General features: G+C 63.4%; 2 protein-coding genes across 2 annotated transcripts; one reads left to right on the plus strand and one right to left on the minus strand.

Moving 5' to 3' along the window:
• The first annotated feature begins 1,802 nt into the window (after window positions 1-1,802).
• On the plus strand, window positions 1,803-6,613 carry AMH (anti-Mullerian hormone). The gene is made up of 5 exons (XM_071578047.1): window positions 1,803-2,346; window positions 3,880-4,052; window positions 5,122-5,242; window positions 5,370-5,562; window positions 5,683-6,613. The coding sequence occupies exons 1-5, from the start codon at window positions 1,803-1,805 to the stop codon at window positions 6,611-6,613; spliced, it is 1,962 nt and encodes a 653-aa protein (XP_071434148.1).
• Window positions 6,614-10,493: 3,880 nt separating this feature from the next.
• Window positions 10,494-13,516, minus strand: JSRP1 (junctional sarcoplasmic reticulum protein 1). The gene is made up of 6 exons (XM_071577825.1): window positions 13,420-13,516; window positions 11,718-11,870; window positions 11,570-11,635; window positions 11,287-11,423; window positions 11,028-11,189; window positions 10,494-10,904 (listed from the first exon to the last, which is right to left on the minus strand). The coding sequence occupies exons 1-6, from the start codon at window positions 13,514-13,516 to the stop codon at window positions 10,494-10,496; spliced, it is 1,026 nt and encodes a 341-aa protein (XP_071433926.1).
• Window positions 13,517-14,314: the final 798 nt, after the last annotated feature.

Raw genomic sequence — 14,314 nt, forward strand, 5'->3', positions numbered from 1 at the left:
CCCATTAATGACCCATTAATCAATTTGGATTCAGCAGAAACCCTTCACTGAGTTCATTCATTGAGGGAGGACACAGAAAGGCTCCTATTACTGATGCTAAATCTTAGTTAATTATTATAATTCATTAAATGGCTGTACCACAGTGAAGCACCTGCTGCCACAGGATTTTATTGTGTGGCCTCCCAGTGACAGCCCTGTTTGGATGAGGTTTTAGTTCTCTGGATGTTTATTTATACCAAATGTTTCCTTCAAGCCATCATTTGGTCCCCATTAAAAAGCAGCAGAAGTTCTGACATTGCTCTGGCCCTACCCAGGTTCCTGTCACTGAACTGGGCTGTCACTGGGAGGTTACTGGGGTGTCACTGGGGTGCTCTGGGTGAGGACATGGCTGGGGGTCCTGACCAGTGCCTGGGTTATGTGAGGGGCCATGAGGGCCCTGCAGCTCCTTGAGGGAGGAATCAGTGTCTTCATCTGCTGCTGGGCTGAGATGGTCCCACTCAGTCATGGAATCCCAGACTGGTTTGGGTTGAGAGGGACCTTAAATCCCATCCAGTCCCACCCATGCCATGGGCAGGGACACCTCCCACTCTCCAGGTTGCTCCAAGCCCTGTCCAACCTGGCCTGGGACACTTCCAGGGATGGGGCAGCCACAGCTTCTCTGGCCACCTGTGCCAGGGCCTGCCCACCCTCCCAGGGAAGAATTTCTTCCTAATATTCCATCTGAAGCTCCTCTCTGTCCATTTGAAGCCATTCCCTGTGTCCTGTCCCTCCATCCCTTGTCCCAAGTCCCTCTCCAGCTCTCCTGGAGCCCCTTTAGGCCCTGGAAGGGGCTCTCAGGTCTCCCTGGATCCTTCTCTCCTCCAGGTGATCCCCCCCAGCTCTCCCAGCCTGTCCCAGAGCAGAGGGGACTCCAGCCCTGGAGCATCTCCATGTCCTTAGTGAGCTCCTGAGGGATCTCAGCCCTCCAGCTCCGTGGTGTCTGTGCCCCTCAGTCTGGATGCACCATCCCTTTCTGATGGGCTGGATCTGGATCCTGAAATCCACACTGAGTGCTGGAAACCCAGAGAAGGGTCTGGAACTTTTTTGTGGGGACATTCCCCCTTGCCCAAGAAGATTCCTTAGGTGAGGGACAGGTTTGCAGGGTGGATTGGGCAGGTGGCTCTGGCAATTCCAACTGTCACAGTGAGTACTGGCATCTCATGGAGGGAAAATAATGTGTGTGTGACACTTTCTAAGGGAATTATTAAGTGTTCCAAGCCCTCAGGCTGCTGCTGTCCCTCCTAATTCCCCTTCCCAGGCTGAAGCCTGGCCTCTTTGAGCTGCAGGGAGTGAGGTACCAGCCGAGGGGGAGGTTTTCCAGCCAGGACAGGGAATGCTTTCCATGCATTTACTTAAGTTTCTGTCCATTATCTGTCTCTGTCCCCCTCCTCCCAGTCTGGCCCATTCCCCTCTCCTGGTGCTGGTGGGATAGTACGTGCCAGTCCCCACGAGGATCCCATCCCAGTCCAGACATCCATCCTCCTTTAGAAAACATCCCAAGTCAAGGCCGTGCATCCCCACGAGCGGGAGAAACAGCTTTTCATTTTTGCACGTTTCCAAAACGAGCTGCAAACCCAAAAATAGAACAAAAAAACCTCCTGTGCATCCTCCCTGGAGCGCGACAGCCCCAGGGCTGCTCAGGGGAGGTGTGTTGTGCCTCGGCCACTCAAGGCCACCCGTGGTTAAAAGGACGAGTCCTCCCTCCCTGCAGAGCGCTGGGGATGCAGAGCAGCTCCCGGGGCTGGGATAGCTGCGGTGGCACCATGAGAGCTGTTCTGGGGGTGCTGTGCCTGGTGCTGCTGCTGCTGCTGCTGCTCCGCTCGGCAGCGCTGCCGAGGAAGGGGCAGCGCCATTCCCTGAGCCTGCCCGAGGAGCCGGGAGCGGAGGGCACGAGGAGGGAAAACGCGAGTTCACAGGGAACGGCGAGGACGGGCAGACCCAGGAGGGCGACTCGCCTCCTCCCCGAGCCCGAGCCCGGGGCCCGCTGCCTGCCTGAGGATGGGTGGGCCCTCTCCAGCCCTCACCCCTGGCCACTGGGCGGGCTGGAAGGGCCCGTGTACAGGGTGAGGATGGAGCAGGACGGGCTGAGCCCGCGGCAGCTGGAGGTGGTGGGTGTGCTCACCCACTACGAGAGCGGCTTCATCAAAGCGCTGCGGCGGCACCGCGGCTGGCACGGCCGTTCCCTGCGCACCTTCGGGCTGTGCCCGGCCGGAGAGGCGGGCGCTGCTGCCCATCCCCTGCAGCGCATCCACCGCCACGTGCTGGAGCCCGGCCCGCAGCGATTCCTCGTCCTGCATCTGGAAGAAGGTTGGTGGGACATCCCGAGTGGAGAGGGGGAGGACGCAGAGCTCGGCGTGGGGATGCCGTTTGGTGGCCCTAAATCAGAGATTTAAAGGCAGATTAATTCATTTGGGTGATTGGGTTCTTTTTATAATAAAGCACAAACATGTCACTGCCAAAACTTCTTAAAAATGGCTCAGAAATTGGCACTTCATCTTTCTGGGTACATTTTTGAGGAGCTTCAGCAGGGATGGTGGGTGTGCTCAACAGGGCACCTGTGAGCAAAGCTCAGGTGTCACATTCCCGGTGGTTTCTGCTCTGCTCTCACTTTCTGCCTTAAAATGATGTGGGTTTGATCTCAACCCAACTCTGAGAAGAGGGGCGGGTCGGACCCGGCTGTTGCCTCTGTGCTGATCTCCAACTCCGGGCTCCTGGGCTGCTCCTGCTGCCTCGGCCTGACGGGAAAACCAGCGGCGCATTCCCCGGGCCCGGCCCGGCCCTGGAACAGGAGCACAACCTGCTGTTTGAACCCGTAGCAAGACCCGGGGGTGTTTCTCTCTGCCTGAAATCTCTTCCTGCCCTCCCGCCTTTTGGATTTTCAGCCGAACCCCGCAGTGTGTCCGTGAGGGAGTGGCTGTTCCCAGGGCAGTGGCCACAATGTCCCCGAGCCACTGGCCAGATTTCCACGGGGGAAATCCTCGCGAGGATGTGGCAGAGCAGCTCTGGGGGGAGGCGGCCCCTGCTCGCCGGGTGTGGGGTTTGCCCCGGTGTGGGGTTTGCCCCCTGCCCTCCCAGTGCGGGATTTGCCCCCTGCCCTCCGGGTGTGGGGTTTGCCCCCTGCTCGCCGGGTGCGGGGTTTGCCCCGGTGTGGGGTTTGCCCTCTGTCCCCCGGGTGCGAGATTTGCCCCAGTGTGGGGTTTGCCCTCTGTCCCCCGGGTGCGAGATTTGCCCCAGTGTGGGGTTTGCCCCCTGCCCTCCCGGTGCGGGTTTGCCCCAGTGTGGGGTTTGCCCCCTGCCCTCCCGGTGCGGGTTTGCCCTGGTGTGGGGTTTGGCCTCTGCCCTCCGGGTGCGGGTTTGCCCCCTGCCCTCCGGGTGTGGGGTTTGCCCCGGTGTGGGATTTGCCTTCTGCCCTCCGGGTGCGGGATTTGCCCCCTGCCCTCCGGGTGTGGGGTTTGCCCCGGCGTGGGGTTTGCCCCCTCCCCTCCGGGTGTGGGGTTTGCCCCCGTGCGGGGTTTGCCCCCTGCCCTCCGGGTGCGGGTTTGCCCTCTGTCCCCCGGATGCGGGATTTGCCCCAGTGTGGGGTTTGCCCCCTGCCCTCCCGGTGCGGGTTTGCCCCGGTGTGGGGTTTGCCCCCTGCTCTCCTGATGAGGGGTTTGCCCCCTGCCACCCCCTGGGTCCAGGGACAGGGATTTGCGTGTCCCTCCTCCCTGTGGGCTCCTGTCCCGGGTGCTCAGGCCCCCGTGGGGACGGGGCTCAGCCTCCAAGCCCCCTCCTCGCCCCCCACCCGCCCGGGAGCCCCTCGGGGCTGGGGGGACTGACCCCGCATATCCCCCGTTCCAGTGCAGTGGGAGGCGCAGGTGGAGCTGCGGTTCCAGCTGGTTTTCCAGGCGGAGCTGGGCCGGGCGCTGGGCGAGCCGCAGGTGGCCGTGATGCTCTTCTACCTGGGCCGGCCCGAGGGCTCCGGGCGCCCGCAGGAGCTGCTGGTCACCGGTCCGGGGCTGGTGCAGGACCAGGTGGGTCTGGGGGTGCGGGCCTGGGTGGGATTGGGGAGGGAATGTCCCGGCTCTGCTGCCCAGCACCTTTGCCACCCCCTTCCAGTTCCTTTGCCACCCCCTTCCAGTCACTTTGCCATTCTCTCCCAGTATCTTTTACATTCTCTCCCAGTCCCTTTGACACCCTCTCAACAACCCCTTCACCATCCCCTCCGATCCGTTCACCATCTCCTCACAGCCCCTTTGCCACCCCCTGCAGCTCCTTTGCTCCTCCCAGTCCCTTTTCCACTCCTCCCAGTCCAGTTGCCATCTCCTCCCAGTCCCTTTGCCATCCTCTCCCAGTCCCTTTGCCATCCTCTCCCAGTCCACTCACCATCCCTTCCCAGTCCCATCGTGATCCTCTACCAGGCCATTCACCATCCCCTCCAGCTCCTTTGCCATCCCCTCCAGCTCCTTTGCCATCCCCTCCAGCTCCTTTACTCCTTTACAGTTCTTTTGCCATCCTCTCCCAGTCCCTTCCTGATCCCCTCCCAGCCTCTTTGCCACCCTCTGCAGCTCCTTTGCTCCTCACAGTCCCTTTGCCGTTCTCTCCCAGCACCTTTGGCATCATCTCGCGGTTCCTTTGCCATCCCCCTCCCAGTCCCTTTGCCACGTCCCCTCAATGCGTTCACCGTCCCCTCCCAGTCCCTTCGCCGTCCCTTCCCAGTGCGTTCACCATCCCCTCCCAGCATTCCCGCCCGGTCTCTCCCTCCCCCCAGCCGGGCCGTGCCTGCAGATGAAGCTCTTACCCCGTTCCCACCTCCCGCGGGGCCGGAGGGGCTGCCCGGGGTGCTCAGCGCCGTCTGGGGGTCGCGGTCCCCCCATGCCCCGGTTCTCTTTGCCCGCCCCGGGGGTCCCGCGGGCTCCGCACACCCCTCACCTCCCGGAGCAGCTCTGGGTTCGGGGACAAACTCCCGGTGTCCCCGTGTCCCGTGTCGCGACTCCCCGGGCCGCCGTGGGCTGGGTGACCCTGCGCGGGGGCTCATGCGAGCGTGTCCCCGTGATGTGTCCCCCACGCCCCGGCTCTGCTGTGTCTTCTGCCCCCTCGCAGAGGCTCTGCCTGTCGGAGGACACCCAGTACCTGGTCCTGGGAGTCGCCGCGGGCTCCGTCACCCGCGGCCCGGAGCAGCTCCGGTTCTCGGCATCGCTGACCATCGGCGGCGGCGAGGGAGGTACGGCCGGGGGGACCCGCCCTCGCGTCCCCGCCTGGGCGTTTGGGGTCCTCTGAAGCCCACGAGGGGTAATGGGGACATGCAGGAGATCCCAGACCACCGTTCCCACCACTCTTCTTCCCACCAGGTGCCCCCCTGCCCTCCACGGAGGTCCAGAAGCTCCTTTTCGGCTCCGATGACAAGTGTTTCACCAGGATGACCCCGGTGCTGCTACTGCTGGCCAAGGCATGGCAGGAGGAGGAGGAGGAGGAGGCTCTGGCTCCTTCCTCCTACCTCTCTGCTCTTGGGATGGTGGACACGGCTCCGTACCCGCCGCTCAGGTCCGTGGCCATAGGAATGGGAGAACTCAGGGATTTGGAGACAGGGTGGGCCGAGGGGGATGTGGGGCACGACACGGGGGTCGGGAGGCCGCTGTGACCCTCCCTGTGTTCTCCTTGCAGCCCAGCCCAGGCCGGGACCGAGCAGTTGCCGACCCCCACGGCCCCGGGCCAGGCCAACACTTCATCCCCAGCGCCCGGGAGCAGCAGCCACTTCCTGGGAATCCTGACCCGGTTCATCCGGCAGGTCCTGAGCAACTCCAGCGAGCCGCCCCCCCAGCCCGGCTCCCACCACCGGCTGGACTTCCGGGCCATGGAGACCCTCCCTCACCAGGTGCTCAACCTGTCGGAGGAGGCAACGCTGGAGCGGCTGGTGCAGTCGGAGGAGCCGTCGCTGCTGCTGTTCCGGCAGGACAGCGGGGCCGTGCTGGAGCAGCACCTGGGCCACTGGCAGCCGGAGGGCCCCGTGCTGGAGCTGCTCACGGCCAAGCTGCGGGGGCTCATCCAGGAGCTGCGGGACATCCCGGATTTCCAAGCCAACACGGCGCTTTTCCAGCAGCTCCTGAGCTTCTGCTACTACCCGCGGGGCGAGGCGGAGGGCGAGGCCGGGGAGGGGGAGCCCGGGGAGGGCGCCGGGGGCTCCAGGAAGCTGCACACGCTGCTGCTGCTGAAGGCGCTGCAGTCGGTGCGGGCGCGCTGGCAGGAGCGCAGGAAGGTGCAGCGGCAGCACCGCAGCGCTCGGCCCCGGCCCTACTGCCGCCTCCAGGAGCTCACCATCGACCTGCGCGACCGCGAGTTCATCGTCATGCCCGCCGAGTACGCGGCCAACAACTGCGAGGGGCCCTGCAAGCTGCCGCTGTCCACCCGCGTGTCCAGCTACTACGCGCACACGGTGATGCTGCTGGGCGTGCAGGAGCGGGGCTCGCCCCTCCAGCGCCCTCCCTGCTGCGTGCCCGTCAGCTACTCCGACCAGCTCATCATCAGCCTCACGGCCGACGGGATGGAGATCCGCAATTTCCCCAACATGGTGGCAAAGGAGTGTGGGTGCCGGTGAGGGTCCTCCCGGCTCGCCCCCGTCCAGCCCCCGCTCCCGGTTCGGCCTCGCAGCTGGAGCTGGTTCTGCTCGAGGCGGGACCTTTCCCCGCGGTTTGCATCGCTCTGGTTCTGGGTTCGGTCCCTGCCCGTCCCTGGGGGCTGCTCCGCACTCCTGACTCTGGAAATGCCCGAGGTGCCCGAGGAGGGGTTTGGGCTGCGGGGCCGTGGTGGGAGGGCAAAGCTTGGCAGATCCAGCCAGGACTGTGCTTATTTATCCCTCACTTTCTGCCCCTGTAGCGGCTGGGAAGGGCAGGTGTAGCTTCCTCCGAGCCTCGCAGCATCCTCTGGCCGTTTCCCTGCCCGTCATTAGTCTGTAGACGCATTTTGGCTGGAAGCTGCTATAGACGAGCTTATCAAGGTACAAAGCAGACAGAAGTAGACAAGACACAGCTCTGTAGCCATAGATGGGCTTATTAAAGTACAAAGTAGACAGAAGCAGAGAGAACACAGCTGGGGTCAAGGCTGTGCTCAAGGAAGGAAGGATGTGGACTTTAATTATAGTTGTTATCAAGGACAACTGATTAAAAATCTGGTGGTCATTAAGACAGGTTGAAGAGCTTGATAAGGAGAACGACGTTAAATGAGTTTTAACCAATCATGTTGCAGCTTTAGGCGCGGTGCTTGATGCTTGTCACCGATAATTAAGGGGCACGTCAAAAAAGATATCTCTGTATATAAACAATGTAAGAGCACATAATAAACGGACTTCTTGATCATCACACTGATGTGTGAAGTACCCGTTATTGTCGCCTGCAGCGACATTAGTCCCCTGCTGGCCACGCGACTCCAGCTGTGACAGCAGAGCAAGAGGCCAAACCCCCTCGCGGAGACCTTTCCCTGGGGACATCCCTGCGGGGATATCCCTGCGGGAACATCCCTGCGGTAACATCCCTGCGGGGCTGTGGGGACATCCCCGTGGGGACATCCCTGCGGGTCTGTGGGAACATCCCCGTGGGGCTGTGGGGACATCCCTGCGGGGCTGTGGGGACATCCCTGTGGGGCTGTGGGGACATCCCTGCGGGGCTGTGGGGACATCCCCGTGGGGCTGTGGGGACATCCCTGCGGGGCTGTGGGGACATCCCTGTGGGGACATCCCCGTGGAGCTGTGGAAACATCCCCGTGGGGCTGTGGGGACATCCCTGCGGGGCTGTGGGGACATCCCCGTGGGGACATCCCTGCGGGGCTGTGGGGACATCCCTGTGGGGCTGTGGGGACATCCCTGCGGGGCTGTGGGGACATCCCTGTGGGGACGTCCCTGCGGGTCTGTGGGAACATCCCCGTGGGGCTGTGGGGACATCCCTGCGGGGCTGTGGGGACATCCCTGTGGGGACATCCCCGTGGAGCTGTGGGGACATCCCTGCGGGGCTGTGGGAACATCCCTGCGGGACTGTCGGGACATCCCTGCGGGAACATCCCTGTGGGGCTGTGGGGACATCCCTGTGGGACTGTGGGGACATCCCTGTGGGGACATCCCTGCGGGGACATCCCTGTGGGGCTGTGGGGACATCCCTGTGGGGACATCCCTGCGGGGCTGTGGGAACATCCCCGTGGGGCTGTGGGGACATCCCTGTGGGGACATCCCCGTGGGGCTGCGGGGACATCCCTGTGGGACTGTGGGGACATCCCTGTGGGGACATCCCTGCGGGGACATCCCTGTGGGGCTGTGGGGACATCCCTGTGGGGACATCCCTGCGGGGCTGTGGGAACATCCCCGTGGGGCTGTGGGGACATCCCTGTGGGGACATCCCCGTGGGGCTGTGGGGACATCCCTGCGGGGCTGTGGGGACATCCCTGCGGGAACATCCCTGCGGGTCTGTGGGAACATCCCTGTGGGGACATCCCCGTGGGGCTGTGGGGACATCCCTGTGGGGCCATCCCTGCGGGGCTGTGGGGACATCCCTGTGGGGCTGTGGGGACATCCCTGCGGGGCTGTGGGGACATCCCTGTGGGGACATCCCTGCGGGGCTGTGGGGATATCCCTTCTGGGGACATCCCTGTGGGGTGTGGGGACCCGCTGGCCGCGGCTTGGAGCTGCCAGGCAGGTCACGCCCGTGTCACCGTGCCCTGACCCCGCGCCCGAGGGAGGGCAAGGAGCGATCCCGTTACACCCCCGGGGCTGCTCTCACCATTAATGGGAGCGGCAGCAAACGCTGCCAGAGCACCTGCGTCAGGCACCGGATCAGCTTTCCAGCCGAGCCCAGCCCTGGGGAAGCAGCAGCTCCTGGGCTTGTCCTGGCTGGGAACAGCCCTTGGGCTTTGCAGTGTCCCCACGGGGCTGGTGGAGCCACGGCCAGAGGTTGGTACCCACTGGCAGCCCCGCAGGGATCTGGGTTAGCCCTGAGCCCCTCAGGTCTGGGGGGCACAGAAAACACACACACAACCAAGACAAGGGCTCTGGGGGGCACAGAAAACACACACAGAGCCAGGGATGAGGGCTCTGGGGGGCACAGAAAACACACACAACAAGGGACAAGGGCTCTGGGGGGCACAGAAAACACACACACCAAGGGACAAGGGCTCTGGGGGGCACAGAAAACACACACACCAAGGGACAAGGGCTCTGGGGGGCACAGAAAACACACACAACAAGGGAAGGGCTCTGGGGGGCACAGAAAACACACACACAGCCAGGGATGAGGGCTCTGGGGGGCACAGAAAACACACACAACAAGGGATGAGGGTTCTGGGGGGCACAGAAAACACACACAACAAGGGACAAAGGCTCTGGGGGGCACAGAAAACAAACACAACCAAGACAAGGGCTCTGGGGGGCACAGACAACACACACACAGCCAGGGATGAGGGTTCTGGGGGGCACAGAAAACACACACAACAAGGGATGAGGGCTCTGGGGGGCACAGAAAACACACACAACCAGGGATGAGGGTTCTGGGGGGCACAGAAAACACAACAAGGGACAAAGGCTCTGGGGGGCACAGAAAACAAACACAACCAGGGATGAGGGCTCTGGGGGCACAGAAAACACAACAAGGGACAAAGGCTCTGGGGGCACAGAAAACACACACACACAGCCAGGGCCAAGGGCTTCTCTTATTTTTTCTTTTTTTCTTTCTTTTGTTTTCAAACATCCAGTCGAACACCTTTTTAAAAATGAAAATAGTTTATTTCAACCTCTATTGATTCTGCAAACACCGAAACCCTCCGTGGGTCGGGGCTGTGAATGTCTCCTGCACTGGCTCCAGTGCTGTGGGACATTGCACTTGTGTTTCCTTCCTGAAAGAGGCCTGAAGGGATCCCCAGTGAGGGGCTCCAACCTGGTTCTGTCACCTGCACGTTTTGTGCCACCCTCAGCGATGGCACTGAGTGAGGTCGGGGGGGTCTGTGCCCGACGTCCCTCTGGTTCTGTAACCCAGAACATTCTTCCCTCTTGCTTTGCTTTGAATAGAACCATTAACTGAAGAGCTGCACAGTGTGGAGGCAGAGTGTGGTCACTGGGGTCAGTGGGAGGCCCCTGTGCTGCCCCGAGGGGGTGGGAATGCCCTGCAGGGAGACTCGGGTGAGGATGGAGGGAGGAGTAACACGAAGCCCAAGGAGAAGCTCCTTCCCTGGGTCCTTTCAGGTCGCCTTTGGCCATTTGATCCAGGGGGGCCCAAAGTCCGTGGGGAGGCTCATGCCAGGCTGCTGTGCTGCTGCTCAGGGATCCTGGGGTGCTGCCCATGCTGTTGGCCCAGGGATGTCTCTGGAGAACAGGCAGGAGCTGGGGGTGCCCTTGCTGGGGGCAGTGGCAGGGTTGGATGCCCCTGGACCCCCTGGATGCCCCTGGACCCCCCTGGATGCCCCTGGATCTGGCATCACAGAGCCCCTGGGCCTGCCCAGCCTCAGTCACGCCTCTTGCCCTCCCTGGACCTGCTGTCCCTGCCTGGAGCTGCTTCCCAGGGTTTCCTGCCCTTCTGCTGCTTCCAGTCCCTCCTGGGGCTCTCGTGGCCACCATCGGCCCTGCCGGGACGGCCCTTCCTGGGCCCATCCTGCTCCCGCCGGTTCTCCTTCCTCTCCTTCCTCTCCTTCCTCTCCCTCCTCTCCCTCTCCTGCTTCTTCTGGGGCTGCTGCTCTATGTCCCTGGCAGTCCTGGGGCCTCTGCCAGGCTTGTCCCCAGGTGTCCTGTCCTTGGCTCGTGCCTCCCTCTGGCTGCTCCGCCCTGCTTGGGTGGCACGGCCTTCCCGGACCTTCTTCTCCTCCTTCTTCTCCTTTTTCTTCTTCTCCTTCTTCTCCTCCTTCTCCTCCTCTTCCTCCTGCTCCTCTTCCTCTTCCTCCTCCTCCTCCTTTTCTTCCTCCTCCTCCTTTTCTTCCTCCTCCTCCTTATCTTCCTCCTCTTCCTCCTTCTCCTCCTTTTCCTCATCTTCCTCCTTCTCCACCTTCTTTTCCACCTTCTTCTCCTGGCTCTTCTTCACCTCTGGCACAGCTGGTGGCACCTCAGGGACATCTGTGGGTTCTTCATCCTTGTCCACATCCTCATCCTTGTCCTCATCCTCTGGCATTGCGCGGCCAAACCACTTCTTGAAGATCCAGGGCTCTGCCTGTGTGGGGACAGAGGGGACAGGGCCTGGTGACACAGCCAAGGGGGCTGGGACAAGATTCTTCCCCCCTCTGGGAGATGCCACCCTGGGCCCGTACCAGGTTGTTGTCAGCTTCGCTGTCATCGTCATCTTCATCATCCTCATCTTCATCACCCCCCAAGGAGCTGCTCTCCGGTGGGGCAGGAGGGGCAGTCACCACCTCGGGGACCTCCTGCTCCTTGGGGCTGAGCACCTCTGGGGGGGACAGGGACAGGCCACGCTCAGCACAGGCTGTTTGGGTGGCACGTCCCACCATGGGGCCCCAGGGCCACCCCACCCTGGGGGTGGTCCCATCTCAGGATGGGTCCAGGGGTTGGGACAACACGGAGCTCTGAACCCACCGGGCAGGGGAGGTGGAGGTGGAGGGTCCTGCCGGGCACGGGCGATGCCCTCCTTGGAACACGGAGCTGGAAGAGAGGAGGGCAGAGCAGGGAGGGGGTGGCAGCAGGGCCTGGCCACCCTGTCCCCTCCCCCCAGCTCCCAGCTCACCTTGGAGCACCTGGAAGGTGACACTGAGCAGGGCCACCAGCGAGGCCACCACGATGCACTTGTTGAGGGTGAGCCCCTCCCAGAGCAGCGGCTCCTCCGAGGGGTCCAGGCTGGGGGGGTCGGCCTTGCTCTGCACTGGGAGGCTCCGGGGCACTGGGGACCCCCGAGGGAAAGAGAGTCAGTCACTGGGGACCCCCGAGGGAACCCCCAGGGACCCCCGAGGGAAACCCCAGGGACCCCCGAGGGAAACAGTCACTGGGGACCCCTGAGAGAAACAGAGTCACTGGGGACCCCCGAGGGAACCCCCAGGGACTCCCAGGGGAAACAGTCACTGGGGACCCCTGAGAGAAACAGAGTCACTGGGGACCCCCGAGGGAACCCCCAAGGGACCCCCAAAGGAAACAGGGTCACTGGGGACCCCCGAGGGAAACAGTCAGTCACTGGGGACCCCCGAGGAAACCCCCAGGGACCCCCAAGGGAAACAGTCACTGGGGACCCCCGAGGGAAAGAGAGTCAGTCACTGGGGACCCCCGAGGGAACCCCCAAGGGACCCCCAAGGGAATCAGAGTCACTGGGGACCCCCGAGGGAACCCCCAGGGACTCCCAAGGGAAACAGTCACTGGCGACCCCCGAGGGAATCAAAGTCAGTCACTGGGGACCCCCGAGGGAACCCCCGAGGGACCCCCAAGGGAAACAGGGTCACTGGGGACCCCCGAGGGAACCCCCAAGGGAAACAGTCACTGGGGACCCCCGAGGGAAACAGTCAGTCACTGGGGACACTCTAGGGAACCCCCAAGGGACCCCCAAGGGAATCAGAGTCACTGGGGACCTCTGAGGGAACTCCCAAGGGACCCCCAAGGGAAACAGGGTCACTGGGGACCCCTAAAGGAAACAGGATCACTGGGGACCCCCGAGGGAAACAGTCACTGGGAACCCTCGAGAGAAACAGAGTCAGTCACTGGGGACCCCCAAAGGAAACAGGATCATTGGGGACCCCCGAGGGAAACAGTCACTGGGAACCCTCGAGAGAAACAGAGTCAGTCACTGGGGACCCCCAAAGGAAACAGGATCATTGGCGACCCCCGAGGGAAACAGGGTCGCTGGGGCAGCTGGGAAGGGGCAAAGGGCTCCGAGCTGGGGGAGGGAAAGGGCTCTGAAACATCCTCCTGCACTGCCCATCCTGGAGAGGGGCAGGGGCAGGGACAGGGACAGGGAGAGGGGTAGGGACAGGGACAGAGACAGGGGGAGGTACAGGGAGAGGGGCAGGGACAGGGGAAGGGGCAGGGACAGGGACAGAGAGAGGGACAGGGACAAGAGCTGCCTGCCCTGTTACTGCCAGGTGTTGGCACTGCAGGAGTTGGGAAAAGTGTCACAAGGGGTTGAGTCCGAGGGGTTTGGCCCACGATGGCATTAGAAAATCGCGGGGGTCAAGCTGGGAAAATCTCTGTCTGTGGTTCCCCCTCCAGCAGCAAATCTGGGCAGGGTGGAGAGGAGCAGGAGGAGCAGGAGGAGCAGGAGGAGTGGAGGGTTTGGTGGGTGGCTGAGAAGCCCCATCTCCCCATCACTGAGCTCCCAGGGCACTGTGGAGAGCAGAGCTCCTCCTGTCACCTCTCTGTGCCCTCCCGGACTGAGCTCTGGTTGGGGCCTCGGGGTTGTGCCCCTGTGACCACCCTGGGGCACGAGGGGCGCCCCCCACACCTACCTGGAGGCCCAGCGGTGCTGCCCTTGGCTCCCACCTTCTCCACGCGCTTCCTCTCCGCCGCTTTCCTGTCCCCGCCGAGCGCCGCTGGCTCTGGCATGCTCGGCTCGGCTCGGCTCGGCTTAGTTCAGCTCAGCTCGGCTCGGCTCGGCTCGGCTTAGTTCAGCTCAGCTGGGCTGGGCTGGGCTGGGCTGGGCTGGGCTGGGCTGGGCTCGGCTCGCCTTAGTTCAGCTCGGCTTGGCTCGGCTCGGTTTAACTCAGCTCGGCTCGGCTCGGCTTAGTTCAGCTCGGCTCGGCTTGGCTTGGCTTGACTCAGCTCGGCTCGGCTCGGCTCAGCTCTGCTCGGCTCAGCTCGGCTCGTCCAGGTCCTGCTCGCACACCACACCGGACTCGCCTCCTTAGTCCCTGCGGGTCGGGGGCTCGGGTGGGCTGGGGGGGCTCGGGGCGGGTCGGGGGGCTCAGAGCAGCCGTGGAGAGACCCCGTGCCCCCCTGCCCTTCCTGCCCCCCCTCCCCCTGCCCACCCTGCCCCCCCTCCTCCTGCCTCCTCTGCTCCCTCTGCCCACCTTTCCCGTGCTCCCCCTGCCCACCCTGCCCACCCTCCCCCTGCCCACCCTGCCAACCCTCTCCGTGCCCCGGGGCTGAGCTGATGGTGCCCCAGCCCCGCGTGGCACCGACCCCGCTGTCACCAGGCCCTGTGTGTGCCCCCTCAGCAGCGCTGACACCCAAACTGGGTTGCGCTGTGTCTGCTGAGGGGATTCAGAGCCCTGGCACACACGGGTGGGCTCCTGCCTGTGCCCCCCCGGGCTGTGCCTGAGGGATCCCCACCCCGGAGAGGCCCCCGGGGCTGAGTTTGGGCTGTGGTATCCCCCGGGTGGGATCCGGGATCCAGAATCCAGG

This window comes from Pithys albifrons, chromosome 27 (genome assembly GCF_047495875.1).
Source record: "Pithys albifrons albifrons isolate INPA30051 chromosome 27, PitAlb_v1, whole genome shotgun sequence".
Taxonomy (NCBI): Eukaryota; Metazoa; Chordata; class Aves; order Passeriformes; family Thamnophilidae; genus Pithys; species Pithys albifrons.

Coding starts and splice junctions, on each gene's coding strand:
- JSRP1 (XM_071577825.1), bottom strand. CDS start 13,516: ATGCCAGAGCCAGCGGCGCTCGGCGGGGACAGGAAAGCGGCGGAGAGG. Junction 11,636..11,717: donor CACCTTCCAGGTGCTCCAAG/GTGAGCTGGGAG, acceptor CCTCTCTTCCAG/CTCCGTGTTCCAAGGAGGGC. Junction 11,424..11,569: donor ACCTCCACCTCCCCTGCCCG/GTGGGTTCAGAG, acceptor TGTCCCCCCCAG/AGGTGCTCAGCCCCAAGGAG.
- AMH (XM_071578047.1), top strand. CDS start 1,803: ATGAGAGCTGTTCTGGGGGTGCTGTGCCTGGTGCTGCTGCTGCTGCTG. Junction 2,347..3,879: donor CGTCCTGCATCTGGAAGAAG/GTTGGTGGGACA, acceptor CCCCCGTTCCAG/TGCAGTGGGAGGCGCAGGTG. Junction 4,053..5,121: donor CGGGGCTGGTGCAGGACCAG/GTGGGTCTGGGG, acceptor GCCCCCTCGCAG/AGGCTCTGCCTGTCGGAGGA.